The sequence below is a fragment of the Myotis daubentonii genome, chromosome 5 (genome assembly GCF_963259705.1).
Source record: "Myotis daubentonii chromosome 5, mMyoDau2.1, whole genome shotgun sequence".
NCBI classification, from domain to species: Eukaryota; Metazoa; Chordata; class Mammalia; order Chiroptera; family Vespertilionidae; genus Myotis; species Myotis daubentonii.
Window position 1 is genome coordinate 10,595,978 of NC_081844.1, and position 25,813 is coordinate 10,621,790.

The following is a 25,813-nucleotide window of genomic DNA, read 5'->3' on the forward strand; positions in this document are numbered from 1 at the left end:
ACATGAGATTGACAAAGCCTTCTGTGCCAGACTAAGGGGCCTAGGATCCACTGCAATATTACAAGGGAGTGATAAGGTTGGTTTTGCATCTCAGAAGAGAAACATCTGTCTTTAGGAGTTTGGGGTTTATGCCTTCTATTATCAGAAATGCCTCTGCCCAGGGCCTGAGGGGCCTGAGTTCACACATGCTGGCTCTGTGCAAGGAGGCATTTGTGTGATGTATCTATGTTGTCCCAGTAGCCCCACGAGAGTCCCTTTCCTGCACAAGATCATCGAGGCTCAGAGAGGGTGATGGCATGACTCGGGCATGGTAGTTGGAATTTCTGTCCCGGTGGAAAGGCAGATCCTCCTCAGGGACCTGGCCCAGGTGACATCCTCTCCCCACTGGTCCAGCCTGAAGAACAAGCACCCCTGAATCCCTGCGGAAGCCTGCTCGAAAGTGTGTTCTCACCTTAACCTCTCTGACCTTCCCAACAGCATTTGATGACACTGGCCCACATCCCAGTTTCCTTTCTACCTGGTTCTGTGACTCTTCTGGTTTTCTCCTTGGCTTATCCACCCATGCTGTCTTCCCACTCTAAGGTTTACTCACCCACTCTGTCCCTTGTTCATTCAGCATATGTCTATAGAGCACTTACTACGTGCTAGACAGTATATAGGTGCTAGAAATGTGGTGGTGAGCGAGCCTAGGGTCGTGCCTGCATTGAGCCCATTCCAATAATGATAGCGTCAACCATAACCCACCACTGATGACAACGAAGATGGAGAAGGTCCTGAGGTGGGTACCAGGGCTGTGCTTGTCTCTGCCTCTACCTCCCTCCATTCCCCCCACCTCCCTGCCCCCTGGGGGAGGCCTCCTGATAAGGAAGCCTCAGAGCAGCCTGTCCTTGGCTTCCCTGGGGGATCTGTTGGCTGTCAAAGTATTTGTTACAAAGTATTTGGACCAGGAGGGCGAGGTGTCCACACTCCTCAGTGACAGCTTGAGGCAGCTGCAGAGCTTGTCTCATGCAGACTCCAGCAAGGCAGTGACAGCTGATCCAGAAAGCAGAGAGTGTGTCACAGCCCGGGGCTGTAGTCTGGGCTGGTGTGGGCTGTCACTCCTCCTGCACCCAGTGCTCAGGTGCAATCCAGCAACCTGGGGTCCTGCTCCCCTGCTGGAGGGGCTTGCCAGTGTGTCTTGGAAGGGTTAGGGATTCACACAAGGAACCCCAAGTTCAATGTGAGGTTCTAGGAGTCCACTTAGCTGATATGCATGTTTACTACCTGGCCAAAGGCCCAGCACATAGTAGGTGTTGATTAAACATCTTTTGAATGAATAAGTGAGTAAATTAATTCCCATAAAGTGATTATGGCCCCAGAGACTGCCATGAAAAAAATAGACTCCACCTGCCCATGGAAAAGAAGTCCCAGAAGACTGAGTGTCCTTTTCCTTTCTTTCTTATATCCAAGGCTTTTCTGCATCACAGATGCTAGACGTTTGAAAAGCTGAGTCACAGGGCAAATGACTGTAATCTCAGCTGGTTTCCCAAATTGCCTTCCAAAGCCTTTGTCCCGATTTCCACTCATGCTCATATGAGCAAGCTTCTCAATTCTACTGAGTCAGATTTCCTCACTGGTGAAACAGGTGTCATAATGCTCCCTGGCAGGATGTAGGAGGTGACAGTTAAAGACATGGGGAGATGCCTGGCACAGGTCTGGCAAGGTCGGATTGACTAGTGATGTGCTACAGTCATTCCTTGTGTCTGTGACATTTGCCCAGTCAGCCAGCTCTTGGACCGAGAAGCATGGCTCTCATGAGGACACATTTGCCTGCCTTAGGGCAGCAAGGATAAGAGCTGTAGTAGCCCCGTGGCCAGTGCCTATCCTGGGCGGGGAGCAGGTGACAGCAGAGGCGAGCCCAAGCTGTTTTTTTTTTTTTTAATATATTTTATTGATTTTTTTACAGAGAGGAAGGGAGAGGGACAGAGAGTTAGAAACATCGATGAGAGAGAAACATCAATCAGCTGCTTCCTGCACACCCACTACTGGGGATGTGCCAGCAAACAAGGTACATGCCCTTGACCAGAATCGAACCTGGGACCCTTCAGTCCGCAGGCCGACGCTCTGTCCACTGAGCCAAACCGGTTTTGGCCCAAGCTGGTTTTGACAGCAGACTTGGTGCCATTCCATGCAGAGCTGTCACACCCTCAGCGGGTCCCTGGAGTGGGAGGCCTGGAGTGTGGCAGGCTCAGGGATTTGGGACAGGGAGACCTCTGAGGGACCAGGCTGACCAGACGGGGTGAGTGGGTGGGGTGCTTTGGGGGCCAGCCAGAGTCTCGGCACTGAGGATGCAGAAAGGCCCCAGTTCACAGGAGCACAGGTGTGGTGGAAGGAGGGGCAGGTAACAGTCTAACAAATGAAAAGACTTGAGACTGGCTGGCATGGCAGAGGGATGGCCTGGAGGGAGCAGCATCTGTGTTAGCATAGTGAGTCCCCGAGAATGTCCCCATACTCAGAACACAGCAGCCTGGTTCTGACGAGAGCCTATGGGCTCCCTGTGGACTTTCATACCCAGAAATGATCTGCAGGAGTCTTGTGCCTCCATGAGCTCAGCCCCTCTCCCTTTGGTCTGGGCTCCCTTTGCAGCAGTACACTCGCCCATCTTCTCCTCTGCATTTGTCCCCTTGCTCCACACTTCAGATGCCTGTTCTGAGCTGGTCACATGGCTGGTATGGAAGGACTAACCCATTTTCTACTGTGTCCACTACATGCTTTCACTCCGGAAGGGATATGCTCACAGCAGAGTCCGGGTAGTGAGCTGCAAGTAGGGCTGCACAGAGGCTTCTGAATTTTGCTGGGAGCCCCGAATTGAGCCTCCTGCCTGTGCGAGGTCACAGGTAACAATCTGTCATGGTTTCCTCATTCTTTTCAGGGCATACACCTTCTGGGCAGGGTATCCTCATCATTTGGGGACCCCTGGGGCCCTGGTGGCAAGTGGGATGGCTGGCCTGAATCCTCACCATTTTTGCAAGGGGTGGAGGTAAGCAGGTCTAGCTTCAGCTCTTTACCTGGGCTGCTCAGGTGCGCTGGCTGGTCCAAGTTCAGGTCTAGTGCCATGGCTATCTGTCCACAGCCTCACCCTGTCCCAGGCCAGTTACCTCCACCCCCAACCAGCACAGCTGGTAGCTTCTGGACCCCACCCCACCCAACCCCTCTGGGCCTGGGAGCCAGGCTGCTACTGGGTCTGTTCACTGACAGGAGCCCATCCCTTTCTCACCTCCACATAGTGCTACATAGGGAGTGGACTCTGCTCTTGATGTGTAGTCTCATCTTAGGGTCCAAGTGGGAAGCAGGGCCCATAGCCCTCGGGGTCTGTTTGACCTTAAAGGTGTGTGGGGAGCAACAGCAGGGGTGGGGGCCATAACTCTGGGTCTAACTTCCTGCCTCTGCTCTGCCACCTCCTCAGACCTCCTTGGTCAACCAGGATGTTTTCTCTACCCTACTCCTGTCCCTGGGGACTTCTCATGAGCCATGGTTCCCGCCATCATGATGTCATTGCCTGTGTCTCTTTCCTTGGGTGGAAATGGTAGTAGGACAGAAGAAAAATAAGAATTACAAGAGGAATGAAAAATCACTGTTTTCAATGACATCGTTGTGTCCTGTTGGACACAGGTGACAGATCATCTCTCAGGGGTGGAGATCGTGCCCACAGGCTCTGAGACTAGTGGGGGAGAGGAGAATGCCTGTGGTCTCCCTGGGAGGGGCCTCCCTCCACGCTGGGTCCGGAGCTCTGGTCAGGGAGCCAGGGCTGGCAGCTGCCCAGGGTAGAACTCTTCCACAAAGAAGGCAAACTTTCACATTGTCATGCAGAGCCAGTCCTGCCTTATTGCTTATTCCAGAACAGAAACTGGGCTGTGTCTTTCAATAAGCAAAAGGTGCATTACAATGTATTTTCCCCAACAAGAGAGTCTTTGGCCTCTCTCCATGCAGAGAAAGGCTGCCGCTTTGAACATTTTCCCCCAATGTTTAAAGATTCCTGGATCAATTTCTCAGACAGGACTCAAGGACATGTTCCAGCCTCCCTGCCCCCTGCGCTCTGGGCTGAGGAGAACCTAGCACAGGGGCCTCAAGGAAGGCAGGGTGGGGGTTGGCATTTGGGCACTTACTTGAGGCCTGTCACTACAGGGCATCATGGGCTCATTGCTGTCACACATTTTACCCATCTCCTATTAGTCTGCATTCTCTAAAGTTATCTGCTCATTCATTTATTTAACACTCTTTACTGCCCACTCACTATGTGCTTGATACTACTGGGGACAGAGCAGTGAACAAGGAAGAAAGGTGTCTCCTGTATCAAATAATACAGGAGAGCAACTACTTTAGCGGGTGTTTTAGGGGCTTGCTTTGAGCAGGAGACAGTTAGTGCTGGGGAAAGAACATGAAAAGCCAGAGGGCACAGCAAGTGCCACAGCTCTGAGGTGGGGTTGAGCTTCCTGTGCAAGAAACCTAGGCCAGACCGGGCCAATCTGAGAAGAGGCATCAGGGTTTGACTTCATTCCAGTTGCAATGGGAGGGCCTTGGGGTTGGGGTATGAGGTTAAACAGGGGAGTAACTGCCCCGCTCCTTTGAAATGCATTTATTACTTTGACTTTGTTTCTTTAAATGCTCTTCAAATATTTCAAGAATTCAGGGGCTGGAGGAGAGGGGAAGGAATTCCAGGCCTGAGCCTTTGCACAAGCAGCAGGAGAAGCAGCCAGGCTTCAAGAAGGCAGAGCTATTGGGACTGAGAGTTGATGGAATAATGTAGCTGAAGTGGATCACAGAGAAGCCAGCCAGGCCAGCCTAGCAGGGGCCCTCAAGAGCCTGTTCCGGGAGGCACTGGGGAGCCCTTGAGGGTTTCAGGCAGAGGAAGGAGGTCAAATCTGCTCTAAGTGGTGACTGAGTGGTGAAGAATGGTGTGTGGGCGATGTGAGCAAGACAGGAGGTTGGAAGGCACTCCGGAGCCCTGCCACCTGCATGCCTATCTTGGAGATTAGGTGGAGGTACAGGGAGGAGGAAAGATGTGAAAGAGCTGTTTGGAGACCAACCCCTGTCTTCGGTTTCTCCTTTTGCCATATCTATCAGCTCTTTGCTCAGCAGAAATGTTGTAGCTGTGTCCCTATTAAGGATGTGAGTGTTTTACTGAGGATTTTACACATTATTCCCAGTGGTACACCACAGACTTCCTGCTTCACAACAGCATCTCAGCAGCATCCTGTGTTGGGAGGGAGTTGGCTGGCAATTTCACAGCCCCCTAGAAAGTTGGCATGGCTCTGGTGGTCAGGGCAGAGCCATGCCTCAGGCCAGTGGAGGACAAGGGTGGTGGGCCCTCTACTTAGCACAGTGTGGGGACCGGGAGTCAGCACCAAAAGGGAACCTCTTTGCCAGTTTGGGGCCTCTGTCACACCACACCAATGAGCAAGAACTCTGCCCAGGCCAGTGGTCACTATGGGGGTCCCACCCTCTGGGAGGGGGCTGCTGGGGCCTGACCTCAGGGGCCACATGGATATCAGGTTGGGGGCCACCCCAAAGGCCCAGCAGCCACTGGGAATGTCACAGAGTGAGGCCAAGGCATAGCTGGCTGTGTCCCCATGTGGAAGAGACAGAGGCTTCCTATGGCAGAAATCAATGAAAGGAGCCCCACAATGCAGTCCTCCCTGGATGGGCAGGGCTGAGGGGGTCTTGAGAGCAGGCTTGGCTGCCAACCTGACCTAGGCCTGGCCTCCCTGGTTTTCTGCTGGACACTCTGAATGTGCCCTATCTAGCTCCTCGGCAGCCCAGGGAGGCCCAGTTCATCTCCAAGGTCAGAGTCAGGGCACCCAGCTCAGCTGATGGGAACTGGCAACTGATGGGCAGCCCTAAAGACAGAGCCTCCCAGGCTGGACCCTCACTCAGCAGCCTGACTCCTTGGGCTCTGGTGACCTTGCCCCACCTCCAGCTGGAGGTGGGTCTCTGCCCTCAGGAGCTTTAAACTGAACAGGGGGTTCCTAGGGTTCTGGTTACCTCCTGCTCTGAGTCAGGAATCAGGGTCAGACCTGCCCAGTGTCCAAGAAGGACGTGAGATGAGAGTGGCCACCCTAAGGCTCAGTGGCAGGGCCAGGAGAATAGGAGGATCCTAGGCCCTGATGGGCAGGGTCTGTCTGGACCAAGAACTAGAAGGGCCAGCCCTACATCTCCTCCCTCCCTGTGGGGACCAGCCTCAGCTTCTCCATCACTCAGGTGGGCTGACCACCTCTACTCCTGGCCTCGAAGGGCTGTTGAGAGCATAAAATGAGATAATTCCAGACACTCAACCCTGGATTCCTTCCAGATAACAAAGCGGGCTTTCTGTCTTCCAGAGGGATTGTGAACATGGGCTCAGAGCCTCATCGTGCATACCAGGCGCAGGAGCCCTCAAGGTTCACCCCAGACTAGCTCTGATACGTATAGTCAGACCATGGGCTTCAGAGTGCTGTCAGGGTGTTGAGGGAGCCCCAAGCCCCTCATTTTCTGGGGAGGCTCTGAGCGATAACACCAGGACCTTTCTCCCTCCCCCGCTCCATGCAAAACAAAGGTGAACTGCCTCGCTTTTTCAGTGAGGTGACAGGGCTGAGTGCACCCTGAGTATCACAGGGCTGTGGGGGAGGTGCCTCCCCCATTCCAATCCAAGTTACTCCTCATGCCTGTCCCTTCTCTCCACTAATCCCAAATCCAACCCTACACTCCTACATCTCAACTGTGGCACTGGACACTTCAATCTACTTTCCATAAAGGAGCCAGAGTAACCTTTGTAAAATGCAGTGTCGGCCCCGGTATTGTCCATTGCTCCTTGAGTAGAGTTGGAAACCTCCTGAATGGCCTAGGAGCCTTCTCCCACCTTCTCTCCTGGGTCTCTTCCCCTACTAGTCCCCTCTGCTAGCAACACCTTCACTGCTTCTGACCCAGGACATTTGCACATACTGTTCCCTCTGTCAGGAGCACCATCCCTGCTTTGCTGAGCTTACTCGTTTTTATTTCTCAGCTCTGAAATGAAATGCCATGTCCCTAGGAGGCCCAAAAATCTCACCCACAGGGCAGAGTCCCCATTAATATGCCTTCTAGTTCTCCACCTTTTCCTTGTAGCCCTCAATGTCATCATGCTCATGGAGCTGTTTTTGTTACTTTCAAGTTTTCCTTTCCACCTACTGACAGAGGGCCGTGCTGATTCACTGCTGAATCCTCAGTGGTAACACTGTGCCAGGCCTGCAGCAGGGCCAACAGCTCTCTGCTTGCCAAGGACTGTGGAGAAGGGGAGGCCAGGCCATGCAATTCTGGACCCCGGTGGATGAGCTCTGAGAGAGACGCCACGTGTACTTAAGTTTGAGACTTCCACTAAGAACCTATGACAGGCCTGTCATTGGGCTGAGGGGTTATGTGTATGGTGGGATGGACATTTACACACCAAAGCTCAAACATGTGGAAAAATGCAACTTTCTTTAGTTCTTATGACTGATGCTGCCCTCATCATAGGATAGAAAGAAAAGTGTAACCTAGCCCGTGAGAGATGGCTTAGGCTTTTCCTATTTAAAAGCTGTTAGGGGTATGACTCAGATCAGAAATTAAGCTTCGACTCTGTGCTTGTCATAGTCAGCTCTGACCACTGTAACAAAATACCATAGACTGAGTGGCTTAACCAACACCCAATTACATCATACAGTTTGGAGTCTGAAAGCCAACTAATTCAGTTCCTGGTGAGAGCGCTCATCCTGGCTTGCAGACATTGCAGAAAGAGAGAGAAAAAGGAAGAGAGACAGCTTTCTAGCATCTCTTCTTATAATGACACTAATCCTGTTAGTGGAGGTAATTAAATATTAATAAAGGAAGGAAGCAAAGGGAATCCAACATTGTTAAGCCTAATAAACTGGGGAGCTAAATGGGACATGGAGCCTGCTTGCTCCACCAGGAAGCTACAGCTTCACAGACTTCTCAGGGGACCTCTACGTCCCAGATTACCCAGGGAGGAATGAAAAACAGCAGGAGAAGTCAAAATGGCGCAGGGGGAGATGTTTCTACTACGAGGCATGTGTGGTAGAACCCAAGATGTTGACCATAAAGGCCTATTAGTCTAGCCTGGGAAAGGGATCAAATTGGATAAGGGACACGAAACCTTGGAAGAGCTAGGAAATGGATTTGTTAGAGGGAAGGCCCAGTGCAAGCCTGCAAAAGCTTGGAAAGTTGATTGGTTATTTTTAAAAAGTGGTCCTTCCCAGGTCTGAGATAATCAGCCTAACGAATATTCTCTCTCTCTCTCTCTCTCTCTCTCTCTCTCTCTCTCTCTCTCTCTCTACTACATGTGTGCCCCATTCATTAGCATGTTCTTTCTGCAAAGCAGCCATGTGGCCCTAGCAGCCACCTGAGGCCTGTGGCCCCATCAGGTGGCTCACAACTGAAAGCAGACTATGCTAGCCAAATGGGGACAGACATGGACTGAACAAATGGCACAAAAATCTCTGGGCATTGGCCCTATTTCTGGGGCTGACGAAGACAAGATTGGACTTTTTCCCTGGTGGGGCAGACAGGGAACTCAGGGGCAGTCCTTTGATTTTGCTTCTACAATAAGTCTCACCATGAAGCCTCAACCTCCTAGATGTGGGTTTCCCGGAGTGCTTTCCTTGCAAACCCTTGAAAGAGCCCCATTTTCACTGCCAAAGTCCCATCATAGGAGTCCTCCCCCTCATGACCTCATTTAATCCTAATCACCTCCGAAAGGCCCCATTTCCTCACACCATTACATTGGGGTTGGGTTTCAACTATGAGTTCATCACTTGTCTCTCCTCCCTCTGGGAAGGTGTGTGTACATGGCACGGCTGCCCTGCATCTGCACACATCTGTCCCAGCATGCTCTGCTCTGGGCAGTGGCCCTCCAGGCTTCACACCTCAGAGTTTATTCTCTCTCTGCAAGGAGGTCTATCCTCCCCTCCTACAATCCAGCACCCTGGGCTCTCTTTGAGGCCTAGCTGTGTCCCCCAGGTATTCTGCTCACTGTCCCTGGATCCCCTGCACATATCTGGGAGCTTGGCTGCCCTTGCAGGCTTCTTGCTGCTGAAGTTGCTCATGACTCCATTTCTGCTCTCTGAAGCCACCCCAAAATTTGAACCTGTCCTCCAGATTCCAGCCAGCAGGCAGGGACGGAGGTTCAAGCTCTTCCTCCTATCATTTCCTCAACTATCAAGGCTGTTTTTATACCATCCTGACCTCTCCCTACCCCCCACTCTTTCTGTCCCTCCAGCTGCAGAGGGACCTCCCTGTATCACGGCCTTCTATATTTTTACACCACGCCTCTCAGTCTAACTCTAGGAGCCAAATTGGCCAGTTTTGCTGGTAATGGATAAAGCAACTGCTTTGAAAAAAAAACACAAAAAACATTTTCTCTCTTAAGAAAAACTTGGCTTTTAGGGCTATTGTCTTTCTATGGACTGAAATATCTAGTTTGACCCTCTATGCTGGGCAAGGATATCTGTATTTTAGGGCTGTGTACACTGCCCCTGAACCTCGGGGATCCTGCAGGGCAATATGAGCTACCGGCAGTGACAAAACAGCAGTTTTCCATTTTCACAATCATTTCTTCTCTCATGTGTGGAAATGCAGCCCTCAGAAGCTCTGTGAGGTAGGGACTCTTACCCTTGTTTTACAGAGGTGATGGCAAAGTGTGGATGAGTTGGCAGAGCCTACAGGGCTCCACCTACCAAGCCACCCTCTCCAGACTCGTGTTCTGGTGACATATATTCTCCTGCAGGTCTATCAGTTGCCCTTTCCCTGAAGGAAAGTATTTGATCCATTAGTATTTGATTTTCCTTGTTAACTCTCAGATTTCTCAAAGGCTTTTTCTACTCATAGGTAGCAATTATCATTGCTCAGATAGAGACTGTAAAAGTTGGGGTTCAGAGCCAGTATAGTGCTGGCCTGAGACGGTGGAGTAGATCTGCCCTCACAGAGGGCCATCAGCAGCCCCTGGGCTTGTAGTGCACCCAGAGAGGGGTATACCGCCAGGTCATGCCCTTCCACTGAGTGACGGCCTGAATGGATTGACTCCTTCACAGTTCTGAGCACCTGCTGTGTGCTGCTGGGGACATGCAGGGAAAATAAAGGTTCCTGTGCAGCTCACAGCTGTGGGGGACACAGAGCTCAAGAAGTAATGGACATGGGTGTGGGGCGTGGCCACAGTGTTTTGGACAGGTTCAGGCCTTGGACTGATGAGAAGGCACAGTCCTCTCGTGGCCACGTGCAAGTCCCAGCTTGGAGGGCAGAGCCCTCCCTCACAGCACAATTATAGCCAACAGCTATAGTTGTAAGCTTGAACCTATGGTCTGAACTGAACACATGGCCCCACGTGCCTGAGTGATACAGTTCAGGTGCATGTAGTTGAGTAGGATTGAAACCCATGAGAATGTTGTAAACATCTTGATCACACCCTTATGTTGCTTCATGGCATCTGCTGTAAAAAAAAAAAAAAAAAAAGACACGACTTGTGGGTGTTGGCGCTGTCTCTCCATCCAGGAGCAGTGTCCTATCGAGACCCAGCTTTCATTCTCTTGTCTGTCATTTCTAAGTCCTTCACCGCCCCCTCTCAGGGTCACTAAATGAGGCTGAGCTGGCATGGCACATAAGGTGCCCTGGGGCTGAGTATGCCATGGCTGTGCTGGCTTGCCACACATGGGTACTTGCTGAGAAGCAGATCAGACCCGGGGAGGCCCTTCTGAGAGAAAGTGACCAGGGGTTGGGCTGCCAGGAGGAGAGGGTTTGCTCAGCTAGCAAAAGAGGTGGCAGTGAGGAGCCATTTCAGGCATAATATTGAGAGTGTGTGGGGAAGGAAGGCTCTGTCAGCTCTGAACCTGGGATAACCTGACTAGCATTTCTAGAAGGTCATACTCGCTGTGCTGTGGGGAGTGGGATCCCCTCACCTTCTTGTGCCATCTGGTGAAGCCCATGGGCACCTGTTTGGAATAATGTTTTTAAATGCAAAAAAACAAAATGTGAGTAAACCAGTGATAAAATAGAAAGGAAGCCAATGATATGAGCCACTGGTATCAAAACAGAGCACAAAAAGTGGTGGTAGTGGTGGGAATCAGGCTCTTCCCCAGATCACAAGAAAAGCATTGCAAGGATCCATGCACAGGTGATTGCGGTGTGGCTGGGTTTATTCGTGATGCAAATCAAAGGAGTGCCCCTCCAGGTGTTAATGTAAGAAACATTCAAACCTGTGAAGAATTTTTGTGAGTTTATTTGAGCCATACTGTTGACAATAGCTGGGAAACAGAATCTTGATGGATTGAGATAATGCTCCGGAGAATGGCAGTTTTGCACCTTGGTTTATACGGTACAATCAAAAGAGGAGACATAAGTGGGTTAAATGAAATTCATTGGTGATAGATTAGGGAGGTGGGAGAAAACAAAGTGGGAAAACCTCTGGAATTGGATAAAAAGTAAAATTATAGACACATACTTTTTCACTTAGGTGGGTGCAGGGTAGTTAACAGTCAACAGTTAACTCCGTGACAATGAGGGAATTTGTGATCTTTGCAGCGTGGTACCTGTGAAAGGGTCTGGCAAAAGGAAAATTACTTTGATATTCCAAGGATATGTTATCATAGATGCAAAAGTCAATAGGCAAGCTCGGTTAAGGTAAAGATTGACCTTTGTCAGGGAAGATACCAGCCTAATACATGACTACTCACCATAAACTGTTTTTAGTTAAAGTTTTAATTTCAGACCATCCTTTGTGGTCTGAGTTTGCAAGGCTGCCATGCAGGCCTTCCCTGAGCTAATCAAGTTAGCATGTGGCCCCATCCACTGGATATTCAATATCCCATTCTCCTCCACTCCGCCATGGAAAAGTCCAATTTTGTCTTCAGCAAGACAAAGGCCAGTGTCCAGAGTTTCTGCTTCATATTCCTCTGGAGTCTGTGCAGTCTTCTATGGGTCCCAAGTGACCACTAGATCTGCATGGTTGCATGTTTCTGGAGGGAGAGAATGAATGAAAGGGGGGAGTGTGAGTTGTAAAGAGTGAGAGAAAGGGAGGGAGGGAAGGAGATTCTTCACCTGAGATTATGTATTCACAGAACCAGGAGCTTTGTCAAAATAACCAATCAACTTCCCAAGCTTTCACAGACATCTGATGGGTCTACCCCTTTCCGAGATTAGACTGACAGTCCTCTTGGTCAAGTTCCTCCCCCCGCACCTTTTGACTTCTATTGTGAATATCCTTATCTCCTTTTGCTTCCCAGACAATCCAGCACTAATACCAGAAGAGGGAAAGGGGGGTGTTAATCCTTGGGGAGCAATGCTAGGATCCCCTGCAGTGTGTGTGAGGCTGTAGCTTCCTGGTGAAGCAGACAGGCTCAGTGTCCCCTGCTGACTGTTCTTAACAATGTCTGACTTCCCTTGCTCTCTTCCTTCTTATTACTATTTAGCTAATTATGGCAATAAAGCACCTTTGTAACAGAGTAGTATCTGTTCTTTATCAACACATTAAATAAGACCAGGTGGTGGGTCTACACTGACCCCCTTCCAAATAGTGATGAACACAGAGGACTCTTCATAACCAGCAGCAGCAACTGTAGAGTGATTTCTACTGGTGACAGCCCTGGCACTGTCCATGCCTCTGGAGTTTGTAGCCTATGGTCACCCTTGAAGGAAAGGCCACATGCAGTTAGAGGCTAGTGCGAATTGAGGGGTCAGTGCCCAAGTTCAGGCTCCAGGAGGAGAATGCCCGTGCTGGCAGGAGGAAGCACTGAGGAAAGGGTGGCCACAATCCAGGTAGGGACAGTGGCTGCAAGGCAGGTGGCACAGAAGGAAGGGCTGGATTCAGAGTTGAGGTAATGCTGGGGTATAAACTGTGGGAAAGAGAAAGGAGTGGGGGGGTTACACATGTTCTGGCCTAGGGGCTGGTGTTGTCATTTGCAAAGCCAGGGCTTGTCCTTGGGCCTGAGATTCCTGCTGATGACATCTCCCTGGTTGTCTTTCAGGTCAATGAAATCTACCATGACGAGTCCTTGGGGGCCCACATCAATGTGGTTCTGGTGCGGATAATCCTGCTCAGCTATGGGAAGGTAAGTGAGCACCTAGGCCAGAGCCCCATGTGCTGGGGGATGGTGGGCTCCCCAGTGAGACACGGGCTTCTTTAAAAGTGTATATGTCTGCCCAACAAGTCTGCCTCTCTTGGCTGCCCTGTACTTTCTGTACGAAACAAGGAGCTTGTGAGCCATCCCATTGTCCTGCTCCCCTTTCACCCTCACCCCTCATTTTCAAATGTAGGTTTTGTTATTATTCTAGTGTGGTGACTGCCATGGAAAAGATGGTTTATTACCCACAGACCCCGCCATGCAGGGTCACACAGGGAAGCACCTGGGTCAGTCAGGAGGTAGATGGAGGGAGGGAAAAACATGGATGAGAGCCTTCACTGGTTTCTGTAGGAAGGAATGGGCGAGTCAGGTACAGGATTGACTGGTTTGAATAATTTCATCAAGCTGTGCAGTATAGGGCTGTTTCTAGTTGTGTGGTTCCTCACCCTGGGTTGATCAGGGCCGGGGATAGTGGCCCAGAATGTGAAACCCTGAGGAGGAGGTGCTTGGGCTGGACCCTGGATTGCTTGCTTGGTTTGCATTTGAGAAGCACACTCCATAGTGAGTCCTTGATTATCTCTAGGACATGGCTCACCCTAGGAGGGCAGTTCCACCAGGGTCAGCAAGGCCCTGATATCAGAGCATCAGAAACACAGTTAACACATAACTCATTTTGATGCCTATCCATATCTTCAACATGTGCCCTCCTCTTCTCATACTGCACACCCTATGCCCAAATTGGGCTGTCCTGCCCTCTCTACCTCCTCTCACTGTAAAACTTGGATCTACTTTTCCCAGCAATGTGCATGGGTCTATGCATGTGTTGTGCATTGGAAGAGAAAGCCCCACTGCAGATAGCTGAGATGGAAGATAAGGAGAGATGTGAGGAAAGAAAGTGCCTGTAGTGCCTGCCAGCTGGGACTGAGCATGAGCCTACACCAGGCATCTCAGAAGCACTTTATACACGTTAACTCAACACCAAGACAGATGGGAGCGGGAGCTATGATGATCCCCATTTCACAGAGAAGCACACTGAGGCTTAATGCAGTACAGTGACGTGCCAGGTGAGTGGCCAAAGGCATTTGACTCCTGGGAAGTTGGACTTCCGATTCTGGCAACTGAATTCTGGAGTCCCTGGTCAACCTTACTCAGTGTGTTGAAAATAAAATTGTAATAAGATCAAGCTCCTCAGGTGTAGTCATTAGGTGAAGGGTTGTTAACTCCTCCACTTGAAGACAGAAAGTCTCTGCCTCAAAAAATAAAATTCCACTGCACACAACTTACAAGGTGATCAGTATCAAAATGACAATGAAGGGCTCATTTGGTGCAGTGAATTCCAGAAATAGGGCACTTGAACCCACCCTCCTTACCCTGGGAAGCATGTTTCTCTAAAGTGAGGGAAGTAGACACTGTAAGGACACCAGCCACAGACCCACAGAGAGCATAGACTCTGCCAGAGCATCCATCAAAACAAGGAGATTGGTGAAAACCTACCTGCAGTCTTCTTTCATGCCTTATCAAGACCTTTAACACGTTACATTTTAATAAGCATAAAAGTTTCAAGTGACAGAATGAATAAAGTTAAATTAGTAGTTATATAATTTTCCTTTGCCCTACAGAAAGAAGCTGTGCTGTTTTTTTGAGGGATCATAGGACACTTTAAAATTACAAAAGTACTTTAGGTCATAAAGAAAATTTTGGCAACTTTTATATAGCAAAAAACTGCCTGCCTCTAGAATCTGACTCAATGCCCCAAAATGAGGAAGAAGAATGGTGCATAAATGGAAGATTCAACTCCTTTGAAAATCAAAACAGCTCTTAGGAAGAAGAATGAGAGATTTTGGAGAAAGAAGAACCATGCACTACAGATCACAGGCACCTGCATAGGTGCTTTCCAAGATGAACAGGAGAGAAGGAATGTAAGGTAAGTTTGAACACATGTGAACAACCCAAACCACAACCTAAAGAAAGCAAAACCAAAGACATCATTCAGAAAAAGCAGGTATCAATAAATTAGAAAATAGAAAGAAATTATAGAATCAATCAAGAAGAGAGCCTTGTGGATCACTCGATCTGGGAGAAGCCAGCTGCCATGCTGTGAGGACCATTAAGCAGCTCTATGGGGAGGTCCATAATCAAGGAACCACAGCCTCCTTCCAGTAGCTAGGTAAGGAAGCAATCTTGGAGGTGGATATTCTAGCCCCAATCAGGCCTTCAGATGACTAAAGCCTGAGCTGATATCTGGACTGCAATCTCATGAAATTGAACAAGAATCAGTTGAGCTTCTCCTGAACTCCTGACCCAACGAAACTATGGAGAAAATGGCGGCGGAATAGACAGATGTCTCCCGAGCCTTATCCCAGAACAGATAGAATGAGCAGCTGAAACGAGTAACATCCACCCTGAATTGGTGAAGGAGACTCAGCTGGTGAGACAATTTGCAACCAGGAAGGGCAGAGGACCCCTGGAGAAAGCCCAGGGCACTGTGACCACGTGAACAGCCCACTCCTGTCCAAGGAGCAGCAGCCCCGCGAGCAGCCCGCCCCGTCTGAGGAGCAGCAGCCACATGCAGGCAGCCCCCATCCAAGGAGCAGCAGCCACGTGAGCAGTCCAACCCCATCTGAGGAGCAGCAGCCACGTGAGCAGCCCACCCCTGTCCAAGAAGCAGCACCTGCACACAGCCCAATCCCATCCGAGGAGCAGAAGCCTCGTGATCAGTGCACCTCAATCCGAGGAGCAGCAGCTGTGCTAGCAGCCTCCCCCCACAGCCAGAGGAGCCACCACTGCTGCGAACAGCACCCAACAGAGGATCCACTGCCAAATGAGGAGCAGCTGCTGCCGTGACCTCCCGAGTAGCAACCGCACCCGAGGAGCCACTGCCACCCAAGGAGCATCCCCTGCATGACTCAACATCTAGATTCCTCAGTGAGATAAAAAATGGGTAGACAACAAAACCCCCAAAGAAAATAAAAGGAGGAATTGCCAGAAAAGCAGCTAAGTGAAACAGGGGCATGCAATATGTCAGAAAAACAATTCAGATAAGGGTCATACAGTTCATAAACCAGATGGATGAAAAAATCAACAACTTATGTAAGAATCAAGAAGAAAATAAAGAATGATATAGCTGCAATAAAAAAAAAACACCATGGAAAGTTTCAACAGTATACTAGAAGAAGTGGAGGACTGAATTAGCGAATTAGAAGACAGGGAAGCAAAACACACCCAAACTGAGCTGCAATTGGAGAAAAAATTAAAAGACAGGAGAGCTTAAGGGAGCTATGGGACAACATGAAACAAAGGAACATACAAATAATAGGGGTGCCAGAACAACAGGAAGAGGAGCAAGGGTTAGAAAACCTATTTGAAAAAATAATGTCAGAAAACTTTCCTGATGTGGGGAAGAAAAAAGTCACACAAGTACAGAGAGTCCCAAATAAGATGAACCCGAAAAGACCCACACCAAGACACATCATAATTACATTGGCAAATATTCAGGACAAAAAGAGAATCTTAAAGTCTACAAGAGAGAGACAGAAAGTTATGTACAAGGGATCTTCCATTAGATTAGCAAGTGATTTCTCAACAGAAACACATCAGGCCAGAAAAGAATGGGAGGAAATTTACAAAGTGATGCAAAGCAAGGAACTGCATCCAATAATACTCTGTCTAGCAAGGCTATCATTCAAAATTAAAGAGGAAATAAGGAGCTTCACAGACAAAAAAAAAAAAGGCTAAGGGAGTTTATCACTACCAAGCCAGCAATGCAAGAAATGCTAAGAGACTGGTGTAAAAAGAAGAAATGAAAAGGTAAGAAGGAACAAAGGCACAAAAAATGAAAATGGCTACAAACAAGTACCTATCCTATATAATAAAGAGGTGATATGCAAATTAACCCTCACACCCTCACAAGATGGGTGCCTATGACCAGACCAACAGGGTGATTAGTGAGAGACAACCAAATGACTGAACAAGCAGGCTGCATGGGGCAACCAGGCCGGTGGGGGGAGCATGAGGGGAGACTAGGCCAGGCGGGGAGGCAGTTGGGAGTGACCAGGCCAGTGGCGGGGGGCAGGGAGTTGGAGGCGACCAGGCTGGCAGGGATGGGGCAGTTGGGGGCAAATTGGCTGGCAGCAGGGTGGCAGTTAGGGGCATTCAGGCAGGCATGCAGAGACAGTGAGAGACAACCAGGCAGGCAGGCAGGTAAGCGATTAGGAGGCAGCAGTCCAGAATTGTGAGTGGTCCTGGAGATGGGGCCTAAAACAGTAGTCAGACATCCCCCAAGGGGTCCCAGATTGAATAGGATGCAGGATGAGCTAAGGGTACCGCCCCACCCCCGTGCACAAATTTTGTGAACCGGGACTCTAGTAAATAACTTTAAACATAAACAGACTAAATGCTCCAATCAAAAGATATCAAGTGGCTGAATGGATGAAAAAACATGACCCATATATATGCTGTCTATAAGAGACCCACCTCAGAACAAGGGATTCACACAGACTGAAAGTGAAGGGATGGAAAAATATCTTTCAGACAAATGGAAATGAAAAAAGGCTGGAGTAGCAATACTTAAACCTGACAAAATAGACCTCAAAGTGAAGGCCATAGCAAGAGATAAAGAAAGCCACTTCATAATACTAAAGGGATCGATACAACAAGAGGATATAACACTGATAAACATATATGCACCCAATGCTGGAGCACCCAAACACATAAAAAAAAAAAAAACACTCCTGGAAGATATCAAGGGAGAGATTGACAACAATACAATCATAGTATGGGGACTTTAATACACCACTGGCATCACTGGATAAATCCTATAGACAAAAAAAAAAAAATCAGGAAAGAAACAACAATCCTAAATGTCTCACTAGATCAGATGGACTTAATTGACATCTTCAGAACATTTCACCCCAAAGCCATGGAATATACGTTCTTCTCAAGCGCACATGGGACATTTTCAAAAATAGACCACATATTGGGTCACAAGCAAAGTCTCCCCAAATCCAAGAAGATTGAAATCATATCAAGCATCTTCTCAGACCACAATGGCATAATATTAGAAATAAACTATAATAAAAACAATCCAAAAAATTCAAACACTTGGAAGCAGAATAGCATGCTATTAAACAATGATTGGGTTACCAAAGAGATCAAAGAAGAAATTAAAAACATCCTGAAAAATAATTACAATAAAAACACAACAATCCAAAATCTATGGGACACAATGAAAGCAGTCCTGAGAGGGAAGTTTATAGCTCTACAGGCCTACCTCAAAAAAACAAGAAAAAATGGTAGTAAATCATCTAACTCTACAACTTAAAGAATTAGAAAGAGAGCAACAAGAAAATCCCAGAGTGAGCAGAAGGAAAGAGATGATAAAGATCAGAACAGAAATGAATGACATAGAGACAAAAATGAAATAACACAAAAGATCAATGAAACCAAGAGCTGGTTCTTTGAAAGGATAAACAAGATTGATGAACCTCTAGCCAGGCTCACCAAGAAGCAAAGAGAGAGGACTCAAATAAACAAAATCAGAAATTATAGAGGTGAAATAACATCAGACCCCCACAGAAATACAAAGGATTGTTAAAAAATACTGTGAACAACTCTATTCCAACAAACTAGACAATCTGGAGGAAATGGACATATTCCTAGAAAAATACAACTTTCCAAATCTCAATCAGGAAGAATCTAAAAATCTCAATAGGCCAATAACTATAGAAGAAATTGAATCAGTCATCAAAAAGCTTCCAGCAAACAAAAGCCCGGGGCCAGATGGCTTCATGGGGGAGTTTTACCAAACATTCAAGGAAGAACTAAAACCTATCCTCCTCAGACTATTCCAAAAAATTCAAGAGGAAGGAACACTCCCAAGCTCATTCTATAAAGCCAGCATCACCCTAATACCAAAACCAGATAAAGACAACACAAAGAAAGAGAATTACAGGCCAATATCCCTCATGAACACAGATGCCAAAATCCTCAACAAAATCTTAGCAAATTGGATCCAGCAGTACATCAGAAAGATCATACACCATGACCAAGTAGGATTTATCCCGGAGATGCAAGGATGGTACAATATCCACATCACATAAACAAATTGAGAGATAAAAATTAGTGTCATATCAACTGATGCATAAAAAACATTTGACAAAATCCAACACCCTTTCTTGATAAAAACTCTCAGCAAAGTGGGAATGAAAGCCAAATATAACAAACCCACAGCCAACATCATACTCAATGGGAAAAAACTAAAACCATTTCCCCTAAGAACGGGAACAAGACAAGGATGCCCACTCTCACCTCTCCTGTTCGATATAGTCCTGGAAATACTAGCCATTGCGATTAGACAAGAAGACGAAATAAAAGGCATCGAAATTGGAAAAGAAGTAAAACTGTCCTTATTCACCCTAACCGATTTGGCTCAGTGGATAGAGCGTCGGCCTACAGACTGAAAGGTCCCGGGTTCGATTCCAGTCAAGGGCATGTACCTTGGTTGCAGGCACATCCCCAGTAGGGTGTGTGCAGGAGGCAGCTGATCGATGTTTCTCTCTCATCGATGTTTCTAACAATCCCTGTCCCGTCCTCTCTGTAAAAAAATCAATAAAATATAAAAAACTGTCCTTATTCATAGATGACATGATACTGTACATAGAAAACCCTAAAGACTCCACCAAAAAACTATTAGACTAATAAATGAATTCGGCAATGTAGCAGGAACCAAAATTAACACCAAGAAATCTATGTCGTTTCTATACACCAATAGTAAACTTACAGAAAGAGAGACTAAAAAGCAATCCCATTTACCATTGCACCAAAAAATATTAAGATACCTAGGAATAAACTTAACTAAGGAGATAAAAGACCTATACACGAAAACTACAGGACACTGAAAAAAGAGATAGAGGAAGACATAAACAGATGGAAGAACATACCGTGTTCATGGATTGGTAGAATCAACATCATTAAAATGTCCATACTAGCCCTAACCGGTTTGGCTCAGATTCCGGCCAGGGGAAGGTACTTTGGTTGCGGGCACGTTCCCAATGAGGGGTGTGCAGGAGGCAGCTGATCAATATTTCTCTCTCATCGATATTTCTCTCTATTACTCTCCCTTCTTCTCTGTAAAAAAAAATCAATACAAGATATTTTTAAAAAGTAAAATAAATAAATAAATAAATAAAATGTACATACTACCCAAAGCAATCTACAGATTCAATGCACTCCCCATTAAAATACAATGGCATATTACACAGACCTAGAATGAACTTTCCAAAAATTCATCTGGAATAAAAAAAAAAAGACCCCAAATAGCTGCAGCAATCCTGAGAAAGAAGAACAAAGTAGGTGGGATCTCAATACCAGATATCAAGCTGTATTACAAAGCCACTGTTCTAAAAACAGCCTGGTACTGGCACAAGAAGAGACATATCAATCAATGGAATAGAATAGAGAATCCAGAAATCGACCCAAACCACTATGCTCAATTAATATTTGACAAAGGAGGCAAGAGCATACAATGGAGTCAAGACAGTCTCTTCAATAAATAGTATTGGAAAAACTGGACAGATACATGCAAAAAAAAATGAAACTAGACCACCCACTTACACCATACACAAAAATAAACTCAAAATGGATAAAAGATTTAAACATAAGACAGGAAATCATAAAAATACTAGAGGAATCCACACGCAGCAAAATCTCAGACATATGCCAAAGCAATTTCTTCACCTATACTGCTCCTAGGGCAATGGAAACTAAAGAGAAAATAAACAAATGGGACTAGATCAAAACAAAAAGCTTTTGCACAACAAAGGAAACTATCAACAAAACAACAAGAAAGCCCACTGCAAGGGAGAACATATTTGCCAATGTTATCACCAATAAGGGTTTACTCTCCAACATTTACAGGGAACTCATACAACTTAACAAAAGGAACATAAACAACCCAATAAAAAAATGGGCAACAGACCTAAATAGATACTTTTCAAAAGAAGACAGAAGGAAGGCCAAGAGACATATGAAAACATGCTGAAAGTCACTATCTGAGAGATGCAAATCAAAACGACAATGTGGTACCATCTCACACCTGTCAGAATAGCTATCATCAACAAATCAACAAACGACAAGTGCTGGTGAGGATGCAGAGAAAAGTGAACCCTCTCATGCACTGCTGGTGGACATCCAGAATGGCACTGTGGAGAACAGTATGGAGTTTCCTCAAAAAACTAAAAATGGAACTCCCATTTGACCCAGTGATCCCACTTCTAGGAATATATCCCAAGAAATCAGAAACACCAATCAGAAAGGATATATGCACCCCTATGTTCATAGTAGCACAATTCACCATAGCTAAGATTTGGAAATAGCCTAAGTGCCCATCAGCAGATGAATGGATTAAAAAACTGTGGTACATCTACACAATGAAATACTACACTGCGATAAAAAAGGAGGAATTCTTACCATTTGCAACAGCCTGGATGGAACTGGAGAGCATTATACTAAGTGAAATAAGCCAGTCAGAGAAAGATAAATATCACATGATCTCATTTATAGAATATAATGAACAACATAAACTGATGAACATAAACAGATCCAGAGTCAGAGAAGCAATGATCACACCATCAAACCTCAGAGGGAAGGTATGAAAGGGTGGGGGTATAGGGGAGAGATCAACCAAAGGACTTATATGCATGCATATAAGCCTAACCAATGGGCAGAGACAACAGGGGAGTGAGGGCATGAGTGTGGGATGGGGGGGGGGAGGGGCAATGGGAGGATAAGGACACATTTGGAATACCTTAATCAATAAAGAAATTTAAAAAAAAATAAAAGAAAATGCAATAATAATAATAATACCCAGTTAGTAGGCTGTGAGGTTTGTATGTTACTGAAAAAAAAAATAGAGAGCCTTGTGAAAAACAAACCTCTAGCATATTTAATCTAGAAACAAAAGAGAGGAAGCCAAGCTAAGTGGGTGTGTTATCATGTAACCTGCACCTGGGTGCTTTTGTGGGCAGAAGAGGAAGCACAGGAGCTATGGGCACGGGCAGCTCTGAGAGAGCTCCACCTGGCTCTTCTCCCACCTGGTCACTATGAAGCCCATTAGGGACTAGTTGGGGATGTTGTGCACACCTTCCTTCACCAGTTGACTGGCCAGGAGAGCTGCTACAGGTACTCAGCCTGGTATTAAGGCCGGTGGCTGTGTACTCTAGACACACAGATTCAAGGAAGGGAAGCCTGGGGAGGCCCATGCCTGGCAATCCAGTCCAGCCTCTATTCACAGGCAGGGGTCTTTGGAATGTCCTCCTGGACTTTCCCTTATCCCTTGTGGAGTAGCCATCAACATGTTCCCTCTTCCCCTGATTCCTTCCTCTCCCCAGGTCTGGTCCTTCCATCCCTTCCAGCCTGGGGCCCCTCCCCACAACCCTCCTGTGTCTGAGGAATTCTCAGGCTTTTAGAATGAGGGATCGGCATAGTTCTATCCCCTCCCTATCTCTTTCTACCGCTGGAGACAAAAAATGGGAAACTTGGGGTCCTGGGAGTAGAAAGGGGAGAAGAAGCATTCATTGGTGTGGGCATTGGTGACAGATGATGTTTCCCAGGTTGCTCCCATATTGATGTCAGAGAGAACCTGGGAATTGCACAGGCTCCTTGCTTACCGTACTGGCATTGTGTTGGCTCTTACTCGGCTTGAAAGTGTCTGAGTCCTTCACAGTATTGGTCACTCAGCTGAACAAAGCCTCGCTATTTTAACATCTCCCTTCTGGTAGCCATCCCTTTGGTCTCTGTATGAGTCTCTTTTTGTTTGGTTTGGTTTTTTGTTGTTTTTTATATTCCATATAAATGAAACCATACAGTGTCTTTCTCTGTCTGACTTATCTCAGTATAATATGGAGAGGATGTGGAGAAAAGGGAGTCCCTGTGCACTGTTGTGGGACTGCAGACTGGTGCAGCCACTGTGGAAAACAGAAGGGAAATTCCTCAAAAAACTAAAAATAAAATTACCATATGACCCAGCAATCCCACTTCTGCGTATTTATCTGGGAGCGGGGAAGACAAAAACCACTAATTTGTAAAAACATATGCACCCTGATTTGCATTTCTCCTGTGTTCAGAACTGGTAGGTGGGGGGCTGTGGCTTAGGAGAGTATGGGCACCATTGAAAGGAGGACTATGGTGGCCTGTGCTGGGACCATGGCCACAGGGATGGAGAAAGGAGGGCAGACAAAAGAGAACTTCGGGGGCAAAATCAGAAAAGTGTGGGTGGTAAGTGGATGAAAGTGGAGAGGCACTGAGTCTCTGCCTTAGGCCACCAAGTAGATGGTGATGCAGACCATGAGAAACAGGGTGTGGGGAAGAAGGCGAGTTCAGCTGGAAATAGTTGGGTCCATCCCAGGGGGGATGGCTAGGAGAGGCTGACATAGGGGTCTGCAGCCCTGTGTCAGAGGTGAGCGCTGTTTTCGAAGACATTGGAGTACTGTAAGGGAGGCATGCCAAGTTGGGGGAGTCTGAGATAGCCCTGGGCACAGAAGGCACAGGCAGAGCAAGGGGCCTGAATGCTCAATAGGAGCTAAGAAGGTATCTCTTGATTTTTTAAAAATCTGAAAACTAGTCGCTATGAGGCCCATTAGGGACTAGTTGGGGACTTTGTGCACAGATGGTAACATGACAACCAAGATGTTTAAAGGTAGACAAAGAATCAAATGTCTCTAAAAATTTTCTGCATAGCTCATTCTTAGATGTTCATAGATATTAACACAGGAAATAGAGGGGGTTCCATGATCAATTGCTCACGTCTGAAAAATGTTTGCAAAACAAAGTAAAACAGGTATTCCTGTCAGCAAAATTTCTCAGAGACTTCACTGTGGAAATGTGCAAGGTGAAGCTCCAAGAACTGGATCAGCACACAGTTTCTCAAACCTATTTCTCAACAGAACCCTTTTTCTCATATAATCAGCTTTCTACATAACTTGCTTTGGGAAATGCTGCCCTTGAGGCAGTCACAGTAAAATTGGCAGCAATAAAGAGACACATAACTTTGTTACTGATGTTCTGGAAATTCTAGACAATGTCAAATGACATGAAACCAATGTTGGAAAAGAGCAGATAAAATTACAATTATTTGCTGATAATTATGTGCCTGGAAAACCCAAAGGAATCCATTGTAAAGTTTTTAGAGTTAATAAAGGATTTTTGTGGCATGGCCAAATATAAGACAGTTATACAAAAATTAGTAATTTCTGTCTAAGCCCACAATGCCCTGGTAGTAGGGGTAATAGGGAAAGTAAAGTTCCCTTTACCATAGTAACCAAAATATAAAATACCTAGAATTGACCTAATAAGATAGACACAGGGCCCATGGGATGAAAATTTCACATTGTTGATAGGGAAAAAATAAAAGTAAAAGGAAGAGACATCTGCTGTTCCTTCCAGGAAGACTGGCAACATAGTAGAGATGTGGATTTTTTCCAGATTAATAATTGGAAATTTGATGAAATAACTCTAAGGTTCACCTAGAAACAGTCAAGAATGGCTGAGAAAGCCTTGAAAGCCAATCAAATAAAAAGGGATTTGCTTCAAAAGCTTTGTAAAGTGAAAATATTTAAAAGCATACTGTGAGGGCTTGCCCGGGGTGGGAATGGCTGGGGGGAGAGGGGGGTCAATTGGGGAAAAAGGAAACATATGTAAAACTTTAGACAATAAAAATAAATAAATAAATAAATAAATAAATAAATAAATAAAATTAAAGCATACTGTATTTGGATAAGTATTAACAGATCAATTGAATAAAATATATAGCTCTCAAAACACCCTTCATATAAATAACTTAACATGTGATAAATATAAATAGTATAGTTAAGGCTTATAAATAAATATATCATCAATATAAATTTCACATATAGTGAATTAAATATGTCATATAAATATAGACTAAGAAAAAAACAACAACTATTTAAACCATACAAACCAAGAAAGAAGTATTGGTTATCAAGGGCTTCTTAAGCATAAATACAGTAGAAGGGAATTTTAAAGAGGAAATAGCTATATTTAAGTACTTAAAATATACAACTTCTGTCAAAAAACACAATGGAAAGACAAACCTAAGCAGGAAAAATATTTGCAATATGGTGAAAATATCTTAATATATGAAGAGCTCTTCTAAATTATAGGAAAACATAATTGGCAATGGAAATAAACAGGTAGCAGAAGAAAAAATACAAGTGGCCTAAAAAGGGAAAAATACTTAACTTCACTATTAATCAAGGAAATAAGACAATTGACCATTGAAAAGTGTTAACTGTATTAAGATTAAGAAGCGGGATTTACTGCTGTTTGGGTGAATAAGACAGTATGCTCTTTGGCCTGAGGATAAATGTGGACACATTTCTAGAAGGAACTGTGACAGTATTTGTCACTGTCCTCCAAGGTCCTTCATGATTTCATTCATTTCTCCGCCTCTATCCCAAAGCAGTTATCAGAGCTGTGGATGAAGTTTTAGCATCAAATCAGTGGTCACATTGATTGATGCTAAAGTATAAACAACTGGGCCCTAGCTGGTTTGGTTCAGTAGATAGAGAGCATCGGCCTGCGGACTGAAGGGTCCCAGGTTCCATTCCAGTCAAGGGAACATGCTCAGGTGACGGGCTTGATCCCCCAGTGGGGGGCGTGCAGGAGGCAGCCGATCAATGATTCTCTCTCATCATTGATGT

General features: G+C 46.3%; 1 protein-coding gene across 4 annotated transcripts in view; it reads left to right on the forward strand.

Moving 5' to 3' along the window:
• The window catches only part of ADAMTS2 (ADAM metallopeptidase with thrombospondin type 1 motif 2), a 278,837-nt gene that overhangs the window by 150,567 nt on the left and 102,457 nt on the right, over positions 1-25,813 (forward strand). For all 4 annotated transcript variants that reach the window (XM_059695836.1, XM_059695833.1, XM_059695834.1 and 1 more), the window contains exon 5: positions 13,002-13,085. In XM_059695836.1, coding sequence (XP_059551819.1) covers positions 13,002-13,085 — 84 coding nt within the window. The remainder of the gene's footprint in view (positions 1-13,001; positions 13,086-25,813) is intronic.